Below are 20,943 nucleotides of genomic sequence, written 5' to 3' on the forward strand. Positions count from 1 at the left end.
ATCGGCCAAAATCCAATATCGTGCATCCCTAAAAAAAGCCTATTTTCAATCATCCATTGAAAAATGACCAGCAAAGCTTTCACTGTCAATGCCTCTCAGCTACACATAAATGTGTTATTAAAATCCCAAACTCTTCATGAAAAGCTCAGTCTATGGAGTTAGCATACCTTACCTCCTCGGATAACGGTCAAGATGCTAACGGACTTGTTCGAAAACCCTAAACCATTTCTATGAAGTAAATTCAACAGATGCGGGTCAAATACAAGCAAGAGAGATGTCATGAACAGTGGCATATGATATTTATGCAATTTTAATTTACTAAACTTACCGAAATCAGTGAAAACAGCAGTGAAACACGGAGCGTGCAGTTGGCTAGTGTTGTCTATCGCCCCGTTTCCATGGCAACTCCCTCCGCTCCAGTGTTTGAATCTGAATGAACGTTACTCCAGTGTTCTGCACGCGCACATTAAAACACGCAGAATTTACAGAAACCCTTACCCCCCATTACTCCATTACAAAATCTGCTTGTGTGTGTATACTATGAGGCCTATCTAATAGTTTACTTGACCCTCTAACACTTGCACTCTCTATTTGTTTTCTCACCGCTTGTTTCCTTCATAAAAGAAAAGGAAACTGATACTGACCTTAACAACCAAAAATCGACGTTGAATCAACGTCGGCTTGCTATCTCGGAGCGGGTTCGCGAATCATTTGAGTCATTTCGGGAGTTCGGAGCGGGTTCGCGAATCATTTGAGTCAATTTGGGGATCGCGAATCATTTGAGTCATTTCTGGAGATCGGAGCGGGATGGCAAATCATTTGAGTCATTTCGGGAGTTCGGAGCGGGTTCGCGAATCATTTCAGTCAGTTTGGGGAACGCGAATCATTTCAGTCATTTCGGGAGTTCGGAGCGGGATCGAATCATTTGAGTCAGTTCGGCAGGAGCGGGATCGCGAATCATTTGAGTCATTTCGGGAGTTCGGAGCGAGTTCACGAATCATTTCAGTCAGTTTGGGGAACGCGAATCATTTCAGTCATTTCGGGAGTCCGGAGCGGAGCGGGATCGCGAATCATTTCAGTCAGTTCGGCAGTAGCGGGATCGCGAATCATTTGAGTCATTTCGGGAGTTCGGAGCGGGATCGCGAATCATTTCAGTCAGTTCGGCAGTAGCGAGATCGCGAATCATTTGAGTCATTTCGGGAGTTCGGAGCGGGATCGCAAATCATTTCAGTCATTTCGGGAGTTCGTGAATCTTAGCTGTATATGTATAGGCATTTTTAAATAATTTAGTAGTTCTAATTACGTTTTCCACGCGTATTTAGGTGTGATATGTGAACTCGTATTTTTTTTGTTTTAATGATGTGCCTTTTAACATATCAAGTAGCCTATATTTAAAAACTACAAAAATCGTGCCTAAAAAGTGCACTCATAGGCTAAAGTTACATGATGAAGTCATAGTGAGCGTGGCACGTGTGCATTTTAAGTGCGTTCTTTCACTGAAGAGTGCCATTTCAGTTTTTCTCCAAAAGTCAGCATGATTAAAATGTGATATTAAGTTACTACAAACATAATTTAATTACAAATACAAAATTATCATAGTGAGCGTGGCGCGCATTTCAAGTGCGTTCTTTCACTGCATTATTCGGTGTATTCAAATGCATTTATGAATGCATGTGAATGATCACAAATTACAAGATATGGGGGTTAGAAAATGTATATATTTATATCATTTTATGTATGATATAAGAGTGTCATTTCAGTTTTTTTTCAAAAGTCAGAATGATTAAAGAATGAAAGAAAAAAAAAATGTGATGTTAAGTTACTACAAACAATAATAATAGCCTATAAGAACCTTTGTGCCAAAAGGGTTCTTTCTAGTCATTATAGAACTTTTTTAGCAAGGTTATTTGGAGTTGAGTAAAGAACCCTATATAGAACCCCAATGAACCCTTTTTTCTAAGAGTGTGGGGTTAACACACAATAGCTCTCTTATATCACATGCAGGACACCCAGTGTGAACAGATTGTAGAACCAGGTTTCCAGTATCCATAAAACTCACAGCTTGTGAAAGACTAACCCTTGTATGAACAAAACCTGTGAAGATCTCTTGAAAATCAAGCTGGAGACACAAAGTAAAACTGGAACAGAATTTAAACTTAATCACCTTAAACTGCACAAAAAAACACCTCCATTCAGGAAGACTAATGGTTCATTTAATACTACTTAATACACGTACTGGCATTGTTTGTTACTTCAGGTGTCTTCAGCAGTTAAAAAAAATATATATTCTCCAAAGTAAATGTGAAAAATAGTATTGTGTCTTGTATATGCATTTTTGTAATTTGTAGTTTAAAAAACTAATTTCCAGAATTGTTTAAAGAGTTGTAAAACGAAGGTAAAATATTTTTAAAGACCTTAAAAGGTAAAGGGATTTTTTTAAAGAGAAAGACTGACCCCTGGTGATTACTTCAGGATGAAGTAAGCATGTCTGGATGTTTCATTTACCAAAAAAATGTGCAAAAAAATGTTTAAAATGTTTTTATATATTTTTTAACTTACATAAATATATAAACGTGTTACATAAATATTTATCACATTTATATTATCAGTTATTGTCATAAATAAATAAAAGAATGAATGAATGAATGTTAATTTATTATAAAAGATAAAAGCATAATCTGCTGGAGGGGCTATAAGGATAAAGTGTAATGGTTAGTCTGAGAGTCTGCCTCCCATATGTGTTTACACACTTACCCCCTTGGTTCATTTATGACAATATCATAAGATTCTGCCTCATTCACTTCTTGAAAAACCTGAGAGAAACCTTAAGATAAAAACTCTGAATGAAGATGTTTTCAAATCTGCACAGTCATGCAACTAAATAAGCATGATATAGTCTGAAACTTATTGTTAAAAATCTCCATATTATTTACTTTCTCCAAGTGTTACAATAACAACGATTAAACATAATGAAAATTAAATGTATGCAATGATTATATATTGATTGTATAAACCCATGCATCCACTAGAAGATAGATAGACAGACAGACAGACAGACAGACAGACAGATAGACAGATAGATAGATAGATAGATAGATAGATAGATAGATAGATAGATAGATAGATAGATAGATAGATAGATAGATAGATAGTCTCTATTCGCACAATAATACAGATGAGCGAACTAATTAATTTGAATAAGACCTCTTGTTTATGGGCGAGTAAGCAAGCACCGCGTAACTCACTCTCTATTGGCTGTTGCACTGCTGAAGTTTTAAAAGCCAGACAGAGTGGAGCCAACTTTCGTGACGTCACATGACCGTAGCACAACTTCAGGACAGCGCGTGTATAACAAGACAACCAACTGTATCCTTCCGCCTTTATATCTAGACTAGTTCTAAGTATGTTAGATAGTCGCTCGTTGTGTCAAGTACACAAATCAGACAGTTTGATTCCAAGATAATATTGACATAAATAGATAGGCCTACAGTATATAAAAAAAGCATACCGCCTAATGTTATGTAAAACGTTTTTAAAAGTCCGTTTTAATTAACCGTTGGCTAAATTGTATTCATACAAATAGTAGTATTGGTTTTACAAATTGCCATTAAAACGAGGGATACATTTAATACATCGTTACAGCAGATTGAATCAACTGCATTGTCTATTTTCATTCTGCTGCATACGCATTGCAAAGTTGGGCATTTTGGATGATTATTATTATTATTATTATTATTATTGTTGTTGTTGTTATTTGTTTTTTAGATGTAATAATGATTTGAGAGTGGCAAAACATCCATAAATGTAAATAACTAAATAGAAAAATAGTAAAATTTTAATATAATAATATATATAGAGGTAATTGATTCACTTACAGTTGCATTAACCTTCATATAGGGCCCTCTGATCTTATTAAAGTGGAAGTGAAAGTATTTGACTATTAGTAAATGCCTTTTAATGTTGTCCATCTGACAACCACTATAGAGAATCCATAATACTAACATAATATAATACTATACTCTATTTATCACGGAGATCTTTTGATGATCTCAATTGCATCTGCAGGCACTATATGCTGCTAGAGGAAGAAAAAGAGTAGGCTGTCAACAGGGCGGATGGATATGCACTAATGTGATTCGCCTCCAGTCTGTTTGACGCCAGGACTGTGAGAGACGAGGGAAAGAGAGGCAGGGAAAAAATAAAAAAAAACTCCTTCATGTCGGTGTCTGTAAAACAGAGCAAAGGTCGACAGACGCTACACCACTTCATAAAAGGTATGTAATCTAATGATAATACATCTAGCCGATAAAGACGGTTCAACGGTCACTTATCAACTTTATTCCGACAGGGATGGTGGTTTTCCGCAGGGGGGTGTTGAGAAGTGATTGAAAAGTTTCCTTGCTGTTTTTTCTTTCCTTTTTGTGCGAATGAGGTGAGGAAAACACGTGAACGAGATATAATTACATTTGATTTGAGCAGTATTGAAAATATTTAAAACACATTCCAGACAGTTATTTTTAATTAAACCGCAAACTACAAATCTAAATGGCTAACTGGCTCTGTAACAACTCGGCTAGCAGTAAGTTTTCACACAATAAAGAAAAAAATGTGACAAGAATGTATCCAGAAATATGTCGTTGTGATTTCCGAGATTTATGAAAACTGGTAGTTTAATAGTAAAAAGTGGTTTTGAGTTTTAAAAGAAAAATGCCGATGTTTTGAACTCAATCTCACAAAGTTGCGGCTAACTTAGCTTAGCTTCACCCCTCGTTTATTGAGTTAATATTTATGATTTCACACCAACCGCTCGTTTACGTAATAAAAATCCCACGGGGATGAAATAAGCAACCGTGTGCTTTAATAATAATTGGTGTTTAGTTGCAGAAAGAGGCTGTTCACATTATTTTCTAGGAGAACCAAGTGTGCTGCCCACTCAAACAGCATTTGAGGTCATTAAAGTCTCTACAAAGGCTAAAAACAAGTGTCCTGTCTTGCCTAGGACTTGCTGAACGTGCATGTGATGGTCAAAATGCTGAATAGATGGGCAGCTCGCTAGGTTTCGGACATTCAGTGAATCTGTCTTCAGTAACACTCATTTAAATGCCCTGAAAACACATTCACAGATGGTTGCTTATGGTGCGACTACTGTGTTGTCTACTTGAGGGTTAAGGTTTATATGTTTGATAGTAATCATCTTAAATTTGAGTTGATGTGATGAGCTGTTGACAGTCAGCTCTGTCCACAGTGTTTGGAAATATCCATAGTCACAAGGATTTCAGAGCTGCGATCATCCTTGAAACAGTTGGACAAAGATGTTGTGAGGATGTAAAGAGAGTTTGGGGCTTGTTAACTATTGTTCATGTGGCCTGTGACTTGTTTTTATTTGCCTACTTGTTTAATTTTATGGATAACGAGCTTTACAATCTTAGGTTTTCCCTGGCCTTGGTGCATAGAGACAAATGCTGCACTTTAAATGACATTTTCATTCCAAATAAAAAACAACAACATTGTAACAAATATCAGTCCATTGTTGAAATGCATTATAAAGACATTTGGCTTGTTTTTGACCTTGACTGAGGAGAGGTTTAGATATGGTCAGCTTGTAACATGTTGTCATAGATGAAGTGCCCTCAAAGAGCAGCATCACAATGTTACTGTTTCAGTAGCTGATTAATATGGTGAAGAATCTTATGTTTCACATAGTGGATTTATCATTGTAATTTAAAAAAGTTTTGATTGTACACACATTGTAACCAGTTTGTTCTGACATTTTGATGTTTCAAGTCTTGATGAGATGTTAAAATATATTTTTTTCAATTGTAGGAGCTGTATTCTTTTCTTATTTGGTTGAAATATGGCAATAAGTCATATTTTGCTTGTGCACTGGTTGTTTTTGAAGTTTCAATATCAGGCTTTGTTTCCATCGAGAGCCTTTGAATATCTGCCAACATCTAACATCTGTCACATAGATGTTCATGTGAGCGTTCACATCTGTTGTGAATCTTGATCTATCATCTGATCCTGAATAATAATGATTAAAAGTTATGTTACAGATGTATACCTTTTTTTTATAGCTTGTTTTTTCTTTGTAGCGTTTCATGCATGGAGAACAATGGGGGGGGGGGGGTTGTTTATGTGCAGCATAAAGAGGGTCTATCCATATTTGTTTCGATGATGTAAGGCCCAGGGATGGAGAAACTGGATGGTGTCAAGCAAAAAAAAAAAAAAAAAAAAGATATCTTGTTCGAGGCTTATTAAAAAAAAAAAGCCATATTTTTCTGATAAAATTGTATGGCCATGCTTCTGTCTTGCATCTGCCATGCTCTTAAATGTCACTGAAATGTTAGATGGCTCTTTCAATCTGGCTATTAAACCTAATTGTGTGTGTAATTAGATTTTAAGAATAATTCATGAGTTGAAGCCCACTAGAGGCATTGTGACTGCCTGACAGTCCTTGTAATAAATCAATTGATCCAGTAAGGCATAAAAGCACCTCTTTCTGGGTCTGGAGCTCTATTAGTGTCAAATGTGACTCCCTTATGATTTAGAAACTTGGTTCCATGAGTAATTTTGCAAATGGCACTGTTCTTGAATATATATCTTAATTATAAAGCACCATCAAGATTTTCAGATAATAATGTTGTGGTCAGCGTCTTAACATTATTTTCATTATTTGGGATGAAACAGATGACTGTCTATTTCCATGTTGCGGCATATAAGCCTCACGCCGTACTTAAAAGCAAAATGTCTCACTCCCCTTGAAATAAGAGCATAGAAAGAGTAAAAGCTTTAAGTGGGAGGCTTTTGTGATCGCTAGAAAAATCAATATGGGTAATGCTTTCTGTGCTTCTCATTTTGCAAATGGAGTGTAGAAGCAGGATGGAGATATGGAGCAGGGAAGTGTGTGTTTGTGTATTAAGCTTCAATATTGCTGATCTGAGTCCTGTACTTCCTATTGTTAAAGTTCGCTATCATCAATCCCTCAGCAGTTATGGCAGAGTGTGCTGGTTACAAGCTGATTAGTTGTTTTTGCTGATATGCAAGGTGTTTTGGTGTTTGCCATCTCATTGAACATAATCGTAGGAAGATTTTAGGAATTCAGCCTCTGACTTTTTACCATTCACAGTGTTCGTCATTGATCAGAATAGAGCAGATTAAAGAAATGAGTTTCAGTAAAAGTTATGCTCTATTGACAATATTGGTGGCATCGTGTTGATTGCCACATAAAATACCTGTCACTCAGCCTTTTAAAACATACAGAACATGCTGGTTCTATGCTTGCTTGCTTGTCAATATTACAGCTTCTATCATAGCCATGCAACTTTGGCATAAGTGTGTGGATCCAAGAACAGGACTTTATACATAGAGAAAAAACAAAAACAGGAATTACGTAAGTGACAAACTGTATGAAGTTGACACCCACCCCCAGTGAAATGCAGGTACTTTTTCCACAGTAAATATTTTTTTGCTTTTGCAGTGAAATCAGGGGTGACTTCTTCAGTCAAAAAGACACTTGACACTTACTGTTTTTTTTTTTCTTTTAAAGTGCACATTTCATAGCACATAAAATATAAATTAAGACAAAAAAGAAATGCATTTGAATGCTTTTTGCATTTTAAACCATTTTAGTGTATAACTCCACATACTTTAGTATGTGGTTGGTTTTACTGCTATTATTTAAGGCCTAGCAGATTTTTCCAACAGACGCTGTCAACAGAGCCAAATTCACACTACCAATCAAAAATTTCAATTTCCAATTTTTTTTTTTTTTTTTTTAAAGAAATTATTGGTTTTATTCAGCAAAGATGCATTAAATTGATCAAAGTAGGTGTGTGCAGTATGACTATTTTTGATTGTAGACAAATAAAATGTGTCCATGATCTGCTTTTGAAGAAATATTGTTGTATCACGCAACAGCACACAATCTGTCAGTTGCAGTTCTGGCGCCTCCTTCTCAAAATACTGTACAACATGGCATATATTCACGTCAAATGTTAACTCAGTGATCATGGGACACTGCGCCTATTCGCTATCACAAAAGTACTTTACTTGCATGTGTTTTTGTGCTTTGCCAGTTTGCCTTTTATTCATGTGCTGTAGCGCCGTCACAATTTCTTGATTCAGTTAAAGTACTTTATTCTAAAAACAATAATAATTATGTTGAGTAACCAGCAAAATACCGGAATTCACAAATGCTACAATTCATTTAAATTAATATATGCTGTGCAGTTTTTAAGGGGTCATATGACATTGCTAAAAAGAACATTATTTATAAGGTATATTGCGTAGCTTGTCAGTGATCTACGGCTCTGTGTATTAAATGGCGCTCCATCTGAAAGCATGTGATAGAAATTTACTACTAATCACAGAACCTGATTTATGAACCTACTGATGAAAGGAGCATGCTAATGGCATGCGATTTTATAGCGCAATCCCAATGTATAATGTACATTATTTATGTTGTGCATTATTATTATGTTATATTATATTAACCATTTTGTTCATTAAAACCATATGATTACTAGGTTTGGGAACCGAAAACCGGTTCTTATTATTCAGGTTTTTTTTTAAGAACTGGAACCGTGAGCAATTTCTAAGTTTCAGTTCCAAAAACGGTCCAACACATGACTAAGCGCTGTGAGCTGCCCTGCCTCTTTAATTAGTTTGCATGTTGTTTCCAGTGACGCACACTCATCAGATGTGTCGCATCTTTTACTGATGAACACATCGTTTTCCACAACTACGCGTACTTGCGCCTTTGATAACTGTGCAAAATGTTTTGTCTAACTGAATGTACTGGCAGCGGACAGCACCTGCTGCCACTAAATTACATTATATTTATCCCATATTGTAATTAATATACATACTGACTTCAGCTTATACCACTATTAGACTGCTTTTGTTATGTAAGTATCAGGGTTGTAAATGCAACAAAACACAGAGAGGAAAATCGCTGACTGCTGTTGACCTGAAGAACTTTAATATAGTTGCTTTAAAAAGAATCAGTGTATAATTTTATTTACATAATTTATTATATTTACAGTGATGTGTCCACTTTTATTTGTTCATTCAGTTTCTTGAAAGCTACTGCTAAATACACATACTGTACCTTAAAATTAAAGTGCTGTTTGTTTTATTTGTATATTACGTGTATTTGTAATGCATGTCTATTGTTCTTGTTTTTAATAACAAATACAAAATAACAAAGATTTTTATCTTCACCCACTTTGGCCTAATTGTCTGCTATTCTTTTTTTATTTAATATTTTGCTACCTTGTAAGGCTTCGTTTTAAAATAGAGAATTAAGCCTGGCTCTGATCAGACTACTTGCAAAATAGTAAAAACAACTTGACCAACAATTGTGATTTAAAATCTTGATTTTCCTGAAAAAAAAGATATTATATTTTTCAACCATCCCTAATCAAAAGTGACACACAGACATTACTAATGTTACTATAATAATAAAAAAACAACTTTTGAATGGTAGTGTATGTTGAAATCCTAACATTACATTTCATTTATCTGATGAACTACAAAATTAGATCTGTACTCCTGGTGGAAGACAATGACATGTCAATTACAGCTTGTGCTATTAATGTCAGGGCTGGTTTGATTTGCTCCTGCTTCCGTTGTATATATGTGCCTGTACACAAACAGTGTCTGAACAATATCTGGGAAGCTCTGTTGTACTGACATCAACGGAGAAGTGAGAAGAGACAACCTACTTACTGTTTGGCTGATGATCTTAACTGTGCTTTTGACTAATAATGATTACCGATCCATCATTCTCATTTTACAAAAAGCATGGGGTGGTTTTGACAGGACAAACACTGTAGTGGTCTGGGAGTGGGAAGTGCTTTGAATAGTAACATTTTGTCCTGAAGAGCCAATGGGCTGATGTTTGGCAGCTGTAGAGGTCAAGGGGAAGGGATGTGGCTACAGGAAGTGCCTCTCAGAGGTCTTATATCCTTTCTGTCCTGGTTACACTTGCAACTTGTTCAGCAGCTGTGCTCCGCTGGTCTCGCTCTGGGAGCTCCCTGGGTGTGGCAGCGGGAGGCTGCTGCTTACAGATCCAACACAATGAGTCTGTTGTAGTTCACCATAACACATGGCAGATGGGTACATCCTAACAGTTATCTGCAAGACCTCAGATGTGTGCGTAAGTGTGTTTTTATAACTGAATAGGCGGGAATGTTTTTGCACACTTCCTTTGGACACTGTTTTTTATTTATGTATAGTTTTTTAAGGTGTCTAAAATTGTCTACATTGTAAAATTGCACTGATGTAGTGTTTTAAATGGTTGCTCACTTGTTATTAGTCTAGTTGTATTATCCAAAGATTCAGTATTAAAGTCCATGTCAGGCCGATCGTTGTAGGACATCACAGTACTGTGAAAGTTACAGAGAGCAGATAGCTCCTTATGCTTTCGGATCGCTCTCGTTGATGTCATACCGTTCAGTCTGTGCAGCACTGCTTCAAATCGAACACACCTAGTAATGCATCAGCATCAGTCCCACTCAATCGTGAGTTACTGTCCTTACTGTTAGTTACTACAGCCTATAATTTGCTTGCTAGCTTTGTCTTTGTCACATAAATGCATATATTCCAATATATATAACAATTTGTAAGCTGTTGCCAAAATTATATATTGATATTTAATCTTCATACCCCCCCACCCCGTGTTATTTTAACCAATTTTAATCACCTTTTTCCCCTTTAATTTTTTATATATACTAATTTTCTATGTATCTTGTCATATAAACTAAGGTCTTGAACATGTTACATGCATACAAATTATAAAGTAATTAGCAAAATGTTTTTAATCTAGTTTTAGATATATTGTCTAGGAGATAAAACATTTCAAGGCCGCTCATCATTTTGTATCCTCTACACATTATTATTATTTTTTACTGATGTTTTTTTTTTTTTTTTTTTTTTTTGCAGGTGCCCCTTCTCGAAGTGTAAATCTCTTGTATCTAATAGCCGTCTCATCGTTGTTTTCAGTCTTAATTCCTCCGTTACCCTTTACACTGATTCTCGGAGTGGTTGTGACCCAGTTCCACCCCTCTTCCTGCTTCACTGGAGGCCTTCCTGAGCCCTGAGCACCAGCAGCTGCGTCCTGCCTTGACTTCCTGTCCTTGGACATACAAGACTAAGCTCGTCCACTCCCCTACCTCCCCACATACACAAACACACACATAATCATCTTCCTGGCACACTGCAGGCTGAGCGCGCTTCAGATCCCGCTTCCTGGTGCAGCCCAGCACTATGACCTCCATGTCCAGTCTGTTCTCCTTCACCAGCCCGGCGGTGAAGAGGTTGCTGGGCTGGAAGCAGGGCGACGAGGAGGAAAAATGGGCAGAAAAGGCTGTGGATGCCCTGGTGAAGAAGCTAAAGAAGAAAAAGGGTGCCATGGAGGATTTGGAGAAGGCCCTGAGCAGCCCTGGACAGCCCAGTAAATGTGTGACCATCCCACGGTCGCTGGACGGGCGGCTGCAGGTGTCCCACAGGAAGGGCCTGCCTCATGTCATCTACTGCCGCGTGTGGCGCTGGCCTGACCTGCAGTCCCATCACGAGCTCAAACCCCTGGAGGTGTGCGAGTATCCGTTCGGTTCCAAACAGAAAGAAGTGTGTATCAACCCGTATCACTACAAACGAGTTGAAAGTCCAGGTGAGACATGACTGATGTGTTTATGGTAGTTTTAAAAAACACATATAAAAAAATCATATAAAATTTTTTTTTATGGAAAAGTAATAAAAGTACACTACAGGGTTATTCTTATTAGCTAAAACTAAAACCATGAAATTTTTTTTGCTTGAAATAAAACAAATGATAAAATAAAATGATAAAATATTTTATATAAATAAAAGTTAAAACCTTGAAATGTATTTTATTTAACGAGAAAACTAAAATCCTATCCAGTGAGGGTGTTTCCATGTTGACACATCTTTTTTGCATTGTCGTAACAGCTGGGATTAGCCCACATTGCATCCGAGTTAGCTAATGTCTGATTCAGAAAAAAAAAAAACAATGACCAAATTTAAAAAAACAATTTTTTTTGTTTTACTACTTTGTTAATGGTGATTGAGACCCCGCCCCTCTCGTCACACATACACACGCACACATACATACATATATATTTTTTGGGGGGTCCAATCACACATTAAATCCTTGTGAAATGATTTCATCGGTCTTGTCATCAATGTGTTTTCCTGAGAAGCTATTTTTGATGGCAAGCTAGGGCTGTGTGATTAATCAAAATCATCATAAAATCACGATTTGAGCATTTGCGATTTCTAAATCGCTTTATAGCTCGATGCAGCGTGCCTAAATGGAGCATGAGAACAGAACAGACTGGGCATATGTCTACGTAACTCTTAAGTTCACACACTCCATCTGTGATGGGTATTTTTTCTGAGCCCATGTTAACGGATCAGAGTGTTCACACTTCACGTCTTAAAATATGCGAAAGATGTGAACAGAACAGGTTAGAAATAGAAGGGTGCTAAAATAATTCATATCTAGCACATGAGCATAGAGAGAGTGCACAGAACACAATTTGAGCTAGATGACAGATACATTTTAAGTGTGCGCACTCTCTCCGGGCGAGAGCAGCATTTATCTGAGCACACGCGTCTGGTTTTGTGACTTAGCAAAGGAGATCTGCGTGCGAGCCGAAGAGATTCACGTTCGCGCATTATTTCAATGTGCTTTCGCCTGTTACAATAACGTACTCTCGCACCTGCTTCTGCACTGCATAAACATATTGTATACGCACTGCAGACAGAGTACGTGTGAACCTGTATAATGTATAACAAATATATTTCAACACCTGAGGCACTGCTACAATGAGCTTGATGACCAATGCATGGCAAAAAAGAAAAACAAATCCATGGACACGGAATTTATTTATTTATTGCTATATGTCTAGACATTTTTTTTCAACTTTTTGATAAAGCTCTAATTGGTTTTCTTTTGGAAATATGTTTCCAGTTCATACTGAATGCATTTATGACTGTAAAGCATGTCTGTGTTTATCACAATTGAAATCGCAAAATTGATCAAAGAGATCGCGATAGTTGGGTTTTTTTTTTCATATCGCACAGCCCTAAAGCAAACAAAAAACAGACAAAATAACAGTGAATTGGTCAACATATATGTCCCCTGTGGCCTATTATTTCCTCTGCATATCGAGCGGTAAAGACCGTGTTGACTATCAGATATCCTTTGCCCCCGGAGGCCTTCTAATCTCTGTAGCCTCTGTTGCCTTCTGCTTAGATTGAGATGTACACTGTATTGAGCTTTTCAAGGGCAGATATCACATGTCACTCAGGAGAGAAAACGCATTTCTGTTGAAGCCGGAAAACTGATCTGTTGTGCCTTGGAGCCCAAGCCGGCCAATCGGCACACAGATGTCAAGGATGCAGGAATCTTTTTCCTGCCATGAATATTTAAATCGGAATGATCTGTTAGGATGTCTAAAATGCTGTTATCTTTTCCCAGTGCTTCCTCCAGTATTGGTGCCACGACACAGCGAGTTCAATCCTCAGCACAGTCTGCTGGTTCAGTTCCGCAACCTGAGTCACAATGAGCCTCACATGCCTCTCAACGCCACTTTCCCAGAGTCCTTCCAGCAGCACAGCGGAGGAAGCTCCTTCCCCATCTCTCCAAACTCGCCTTACCCTCCGTCTCCCGCCAGCAGCGGCACCTACCCCAACTCTCCTGCGAGCTCTGGGCCATCCAGCCCCTTCCAGCTGCCAGGTACACACAACACCACTCATGAAATTGATCTATCGTTTGGGATGTTTTTGCCAGTGGCAAACTGATGTGTTGATTTTTCTTTGCTGCTGCGATGGCAAATGGATATGTGACGCTGAATGATAAACCTGTGATATGACGGTGAGTTGTGCACTGGCAATCGCTGTAGTAAACAATGGAAATGCCAGCTAAGCAGCCCACCAAAGCCCTGCTGCTGGGTGCCCATCACTTGGCACCGGCCCACACTTCCTCTATTCTGTATCGAGTGATTTGCTGATGCCCACATCCGTAGGCTCTGTGCACTCAGGCAGAAGGACAGCAAATGTTTTATAGCACTGTGGGTTAGAACTAAAGCTGGTTTTATTCATAGAAATTGCTTGATCGCAGGATCAGATCTGCCTCAATGATTTAAATGATGGAAGCATTAACGAATGTGGCATGTACATTGTAAACGAGCAATATGTTTTACAATATGAGCTCCTTTGTGTCAGATAATCAATAGTATCAGTAACTTAACATTTAAATACTACGTTGTAAAAGTTTGTGTTACTTGTGTTACTGAGGATGCATTAAATTAATAAAAGTATTTCCTTTTTTAAATTTTCTGTTCCAGAAAAATATAAAGCAGCACAAAAGTTTGATGGTAATTATTAAATAATAATAAGAAATGCTTCTTGATCATTTCAGCAAGTGTTGCTGAGAAAAAAATAGCATTACCATCACAGAAATAAATTACAATTTGTTCGAGAGACTTCTTTCAAAATAATTCATTCAGATGTTTTGTTTTTCTACAGTGAAGTCCAAAGGAAATGCAACAAAAATTTGTTTCTTGTATGTTCATATAATAAAAAATAAAATAAGAAACTAATCTGATATGTTCCCGTGGCTCAGTGGTAGAGCATTGTGTTAGCAGCGCTAAAGGATGTGGGTTCGATTCCCAGGGAACACGTTAGGTAAAAAATGTTAGCCTGAATGCACTGTAAGTCGTATTAGATAAATGCATCTGCTAAATGCATAAATGTATTTATTAATTTAAATTTATAGGGCTGATCCACCAGACTAGCAATCTGACAGCGCTCTTTTTCTTTAGCTTCACTAAATTTATCTCAAAAGTAATAACATTAAGCCTTTTTAAAATTCTTCTTGCATTAGATAACATCTTCCAAGGATTTTTTGTTTTAGAGCCGGAGTTGCTTTCTTTTATTAGTCATAAACCATTTCTGGAAGATATTGCGTTTGAATATATTTTGCTGTTCTGTTTTTGCCCTTTAGTGGTAAAACAGATACTTCTAAAGCAATTAGTGTCCAAATAATAAACAGCCATGCCACATACTTAAACTTGCCTTGATGATACTGTCAACAAAAAGTCTTCTTTAAATAGCTGTTGTTTCCACATCGTGAATCTCTCTGTTATTGTACAGAGGTGGGTGTTTGGTATAAGAATATTGTGAAATCTGACTCTAAAAGGATTTATGAGATGCGAAGCGGCTTCCTGTAAAGAATCATCAGAATTCAGACTCCAGGGGATTGCAGTGGAAGCCCATTTGTTTGCAGTAGGCCTCAATGTCTGACTGCTATCTCTCTGTGGTGTTTCTTTACCAGCTGATACCCCTCCTCCTGCCTACATGCCTCCAGATGAACAGATAGGACAGGACGGGTCTCAGTCCATGGAGACTGGCAGCAGCATGGTTCCTCAGAACATGCCCAGAGGGGGTAAGAAACTATTAACATCCAAGTGGTCCAGGTGTGATGTCACAGAACATATATAAAAAAAACTCCCTCAAATCTGAGCATCATCATTACAGATGTATGTCTGTCTGTCTGTCTATGGCTTGTTTTATAGAGAAAATATTTGACTTTTGACTACATGCATAAAAGTGAAAACATTTTGGCCATTCTTGCCAAGAGCCCCACTCATTTAAACTATAAATACATATGAGGTTAAATTTAACATAAATTTAAATTGGTATTTTAAAGACAATTAAAAATTATGACTATTTAAGATAAAATTTATTCTACTGCAATTGGTTTTAAACATTTAAGCGGTGTTTAACGCGTCATAACATGTTTCCGTCGTGGATTTATTCAAACATGTACATTAAGACAAAAATAAACTGAATATGTAATATGCCTATATTTAGCAAAATCATCTTTCGGGTTAATTTACATTGCATTATGTTGTTTACAAACTGTTTTAACATCTATCTGGTGGTTTTTCAAGGCATATTGAAGTGTCTAAACCACATTTATTGTTTGAATTCTGTAAGTTTGCACCGTGTGAGAATGTTCTGTGACATTGCAACTAGTGGATGGCAGGCATGCTACAAATGATTCTTAGTGAAGTGTTATTCATATATCAGCAGAAAACAGCACTAACTAAAACATCAGTCTTGAGATTAAAGAATCGATATTGGTTCATCAAAATGAGTCAATTAAATTCAAGAAATCAATATTTTAACCCAGGCTTAGAAATTACTGTAGTAAAATGGCCAACAACAGTTCACTCTTTGTACATTACATTTGGGAGCGTTTAGCAAATCAAATGACTAAGCAACCTGGTACTTTGGAAACACAACTTTGTTTTGTGGCAAACCAAAATGAAACCTGTGCATGGCAATTGTGTAAAGCCAGACAGTCCGATTAGACAACATTGAGAAATCTTTTTTTTTTTTTTTTTTAAATAAAGCAATCACACTAACAACCTCTGTAGTTAAAAACATTGTCATCATGACTGAGCCTGAATTTCTAACACCGTTTACCTGTTGTAATCTTTAAATCCTTTTGGCCCGGTATCCCCGTCTAATCTCTCCAGAAGGTTTATCTAGCTGATGTGGTGAAGTATCTGAGCAAGTTGAAACAATAGATGGCTTGGGCTCAAGGTCTTGTTTTATTTTCCTCTTTCAGATGTGCAGCCAGTGGAGTATGAGGAGCCCAGTCACTGGTGCTCTATTGTGTACTATGAGCTGAATAATCGTGTGGGAGAGGCTTACCACGCTTCCTCCACTAGTGTACTAGTTGATGGATTCACTGACCCATCCAACAACAAGAACCGCTTCTGCCTGGGCCTGCTCTCTAACGTCAATCGCAACTCCACTATTGAAAACACTCGCCGCCATATTGGCAAAGGTATGCATGCAGTTGTTATCCACAAAGATCTTGTAAATTGTGACTGTGCTTTATTTCACTCAGCCCTGGAAACCCAGTGGGAGGTGACTTTAACCTTCAGAAAAACTTGTAATCCGTAATTAAAACTATTCAAAACATTTTCTTGATTGAAAAAAAAAAAAAGAAGATAAATATTAGGTGGGAAACTTCATAAAACATTAGTAATGTTGCCTGGTCAACTACCTGACGTTTAAAAAGTACTAGAATGACTAATTGAAATAAATAAAACTGTTTAGAATAATAATAAATGACCAAAGCACATAAAATTACAAAAAAAGTTCAACTAAAATTTAAGCGAAAACTAAAAACCTAAAAATAAAAGCTAGTTTGGAATATGGATTAAAACTATAATAGCATAACAATACTTAAAATAACACCGTACCAAAGGTTTGTCAGCATGACCTGAAATGACAGCCTTTACCTGTTTAAGGCCCGTTCACACCAAATAAGAGAACAGTAGAGATAACTATACAGCGTTATCACTAACTGACCGTAATGGTCTAATGGTGTATTATAAGCATGTTGCTGTAGTTTTGTTGTCAGCTCATTTAAATTGGGGTAGATCTGATTGGGAGTGTTTTTAGCTTTCAGCTGGATAAAAATAGTTTTGAAAGTGATTTAAATTAAATTGTTTCTATTCTTATAGCTGTGGTGTGGACTTCCCTAATCCTCAAGAAAATGATTACATTGTCGCATCCAATTATCATCATAGTTACTGTCCTTGGTGTGCATGACCCTTTACAAGCAAGATTTTTTTTTTCATACATAACAATGAAGACAATTGTGTTAATATTACAGTGATGATAATTAATTAAATAAATCATCTCAAAGCAAATGCATTCAGCTACAATGGTGAATCACTGTTGCACTGTATACTCTCCATTTAAGTCCATTTACGATGATCTCCTGTCCCTCAGGTGTCCACCTGTATTACGTTGGAGGAGAAGTGTATGCAGAGTGTCTGAGTGACACCAGCATTTTTGTCCAGAGTCGAAACTGTAACTACCATCATGGCTTCCACCCCACAACCGTCTGTAAAATCCCCAGCGGCTGCAGCCTCAAGATCTTCAACAACCAAGAATTCGCTCAGCTGCTCGCTCAGTCGGTCAACCACGGATTCGAGGCCGTCTACGAGCTCACCAAGATGTGCACCATCCGCATGAGCTTTGTAAAGGTACGAGTATCACGACCAGTGAAACGTTTCCGATGGTTATTCACCTTTAACAGCTCAGGGAGTAAAAACTTAGACGATCTATTCCTGTGTAACTTTATACCTTAATTTTTTATTCATTTCTTTTAGGGCTGGGGTGCTGAGTATCACAGACAGGATGTGACGAGCACCCCTTGCTGGATAGAAGTGCATCTTCACGGTCCGCTCCAATGGCTGGATAAAGTCCTAACACAAATGGGTTCTCCGCTAAACCCTATCTCTTCAGTCTCATAATGATGGGCCCTGCTGGATTGGGAGGATCTTTTTTAAGTTTTTCTTTTTTATTTTGGTTGTTTTTCTTTTTTTGTTTCTTTACTTTTGAAAGAAAATGAGATCTTAAGGGCTGAACTGTTTACATTACCTGCAGAAGGGTGACTGGATCCTGTTGCAGTCAGAACCAGAAGAATGAACTGGGGCTACAAGCACATCTAGCCGAGGAAAATTCAAGGCAGTGACACAAAATGAACTAACTACTGCTTTAGCAATTGCCTTCCTGTTTGTTTGTTTGTTTTTTGCATAAAATTGTTGTAAAATGATGCTTCTATGACTGATTTTCTCTTAACTGTAGGTAATCTATTAGATGAAACTGACATACTTTCATGTATCTCTACTTCACTTGCATTCACATTGCAATTTCCTAGTTCTATGAGAATCTTTTTAATTGCTATGTTTTCTAATCCCTGTTATTCGCAGGGCATATTTTCCTTTGTTTACTGTTCGAATCAAAGCTCATTACAAATGTTCCCTTTTTCTAGCATCTGTTGCCTTAAGGCAAGTCAAAGTTACTGCTTTTAAATAAAATTCTTTTTTCTGATAAATTTGTGCCTATTTGATATGTTTTTGTGATGATAAATGAAAGCCGGTGCTCTTTTAGAGTACATGTGATCATATGCTGTGGCATGATTGTACTTGTTTTATGCAGATTTCTGGACTCAGTGCTGTGGAGACTAAACTGGACCGTGATGTCTGTTATTTGGCTCCCTCTACTGGACAAGATGTTTTTAGTATACCCTATTCGGGTTGTTTTTGGACAGAATTGTATTCATTTATTAAAGATTACTGATAATATTAGTTTATTCATATATATATATATATATATATATATATATATATGTATGTGTATATATATATATATATATATATATATATATATATATATATATATATATATATATATATATATACAGTACAGACCAAAAGTTTGGACACACCTTCTCATTCAAAGAGTTTTCTTTATTTTCATGACTATGAAAATTGTAGAATTGTCCAAACTTTTGGTCTGTACTAATATATATATATATATCCGCGGGGTTTTAAAAAGTATTAAAAAGTGATAAATCAAAATTGCACGTTAGCTCATTGACACATTTTCTTTTCTAGATGGCACTGTTTACTAGATATCATATCAGAGACATCTTATGCTGGTAAGCTTTTGATGCATTTCATTTTGTATTTAGTGTTATTGTTTGTATCATTTGAGATACTATTATAGTTTTTAATATTTTGCATTCATTTTACTTTTTTATGTTCTATTTTTAATGTTTTTTATTGAAATTATTTTAATGTGTTTATTTTAAATATAATGTTTTAGTGAAAATGAGAAATGTTGCCTTGGCAATTAGCTTAAATAATAAAAAAAGATTATTTTATTTTTCTTATTTTCCTTTAACTTAAAAACTGGTACTTAATTTTTAATTTTGGAATTAAAAAGTTGGAATTTCATTGCACTAAAAACATTTTATAGTGAATTATTAAATCCTATTTGTTTTAGTCTAACAAACAATTTGTGTGTGTGTGTGTGTGTGTGTGTGCATGGAATGATCCTGTATAATAGAAGTGTTTTCCCCCTCTATCTAGCTCAGTGTTTTGCTGCATGTGGCCTCTTGAAACCAGCTGATCTTTGGAATGTGGGGTCACCATGGAAACCTTAAAGACCTGAATAAAAGCAGCCTGTTGAGCAGCACCACCCCCAGATCTCCAAACTCCCTCTCAGAGTGCCGGACGGTGATGCAGGATGATGCCATGAGGAAAAGCCAGGGATCGAAGGTCATGTGAATATGATCACAAAAGGGGTCAGGGGTTGAAAATAGCACACAGCTATTTTCCTGGAGACTCTCAAGAGGCTGAAATTGGCAAGACAGCGGACATCTTTTTGGCACAATGGAAGCAGAATATAATACCTAATGGCCTGTCATGCCCCCTAACTGACCCTTAATCACCCCACACAAACAGCATGCTCAACATAGCTGAAATAACAGTCAGAGTCATTTTTTGCTCCTTTTATTAGCCAAATCACCATTTGATTTAAATATTGTTTGATATGTATGATGTATGATTATTTGAATGTAACAGATAAATATAAGAAATAAAAAAAAAAAATTAAATTAAAAGTAATTTGTTTTGTCCTTGCTAAATTTTACATTTTCAAGTTCAAGTTGCACTTTGTTGTCATTCCTCTATATGTGTGGACATACAGTCGAACGAAATATCGTACCTCACAGGACCACGGTCCTACATAAATGCAGACATACAACAATGAAGTAAAACAGTATAAACCTATACACAACTAACCTACTGACTATACTGACCAGTAGTGTAGCCAGAAAAGAGACTCTGGGTGTGCATATGAAAATCTGGGTGTGCCACATTTATTGTCAGATTACTGTGCAAAATTATGGGATAGTATTTTTGTCACACTGCTTCCGTCCAACCATACTCCTAGTGTTAATTTGCAGGTCGTGTGAAAATGTAGCTAGTTAATTGTTAAATGTAATAATTTTCTTCCAAATACGATAATTTTGAACTTTAG

General features: G+C 36.7%; 1 protein-coding gene across 4 annotated transcripts; it reads left to right on the forward strand.

Annotated features, from left to right (window-relative positions):
• Positions 1 to 4,111: 4,111 nt before the first annotated feature.
• LOC128027323 (mothers against decapentaplegic homolog 5) lies at positions 4,112 to 18,952 on the forward strand. 4 transcript variants are annotated; one of them, XM_052614856.1, is made up of 8 exons: positions 4,120 to 4,274; positions 4,349 to 4,432; positions 10,945 to 11,671; positions 13,505 to 13,762; positions 15,362 to 15,472; positions 16,664 to 16,885; positions 17,842 to 18,098; positions 18,225 to 18,952. In XM_052614856.1, exons 3-8 carry the CDS (start codon positions 11,269 to 11,271, stop codon positions 18,366 to 18,368), a joined length of 1,395 nt encoding a protein of 464 aa, XP_052470816.1. In that variant the 5' UTR covers positions 4,120 to 4,274; positions 4,349 to 4,432; positions 10,945 to 11,268; the 3' UTR covers positions 18,369 to 18,952. The 4 variants fall into 4 exon arrangements, with proteins under 4 accessions (XP_052470817.1, XP_052470816.1, XP_052470820.1 ...); XM_052614860.1 differs by having other exon boundaries at positions 11,005 to 11,671; XM_052614857.1 differs by lacking the exon at positions 4,349 to 4,432 and having other exon boundaries at positions 4,112 to 4,274.
• Positions 18,953 to 20,943: the final 1,991 nt, after the last annotated feature.

This window comes from Carassius gibelio, chromosome A14 (genome assembly GCF_023724105.1).
Source record: "Carassius gibelio isolate Cgi1373 ecotype wild population from Czech Republic chromosome A14, carGib1.2-hapl.c, whole genome shotgun sequence".
Classification (NCBI taxonomy): Eukaryota; Metazoa; Chordata; class Actinopteri; order Cypriniformes; family Cyprinidae; genus Carassius; species Carassius gibelio.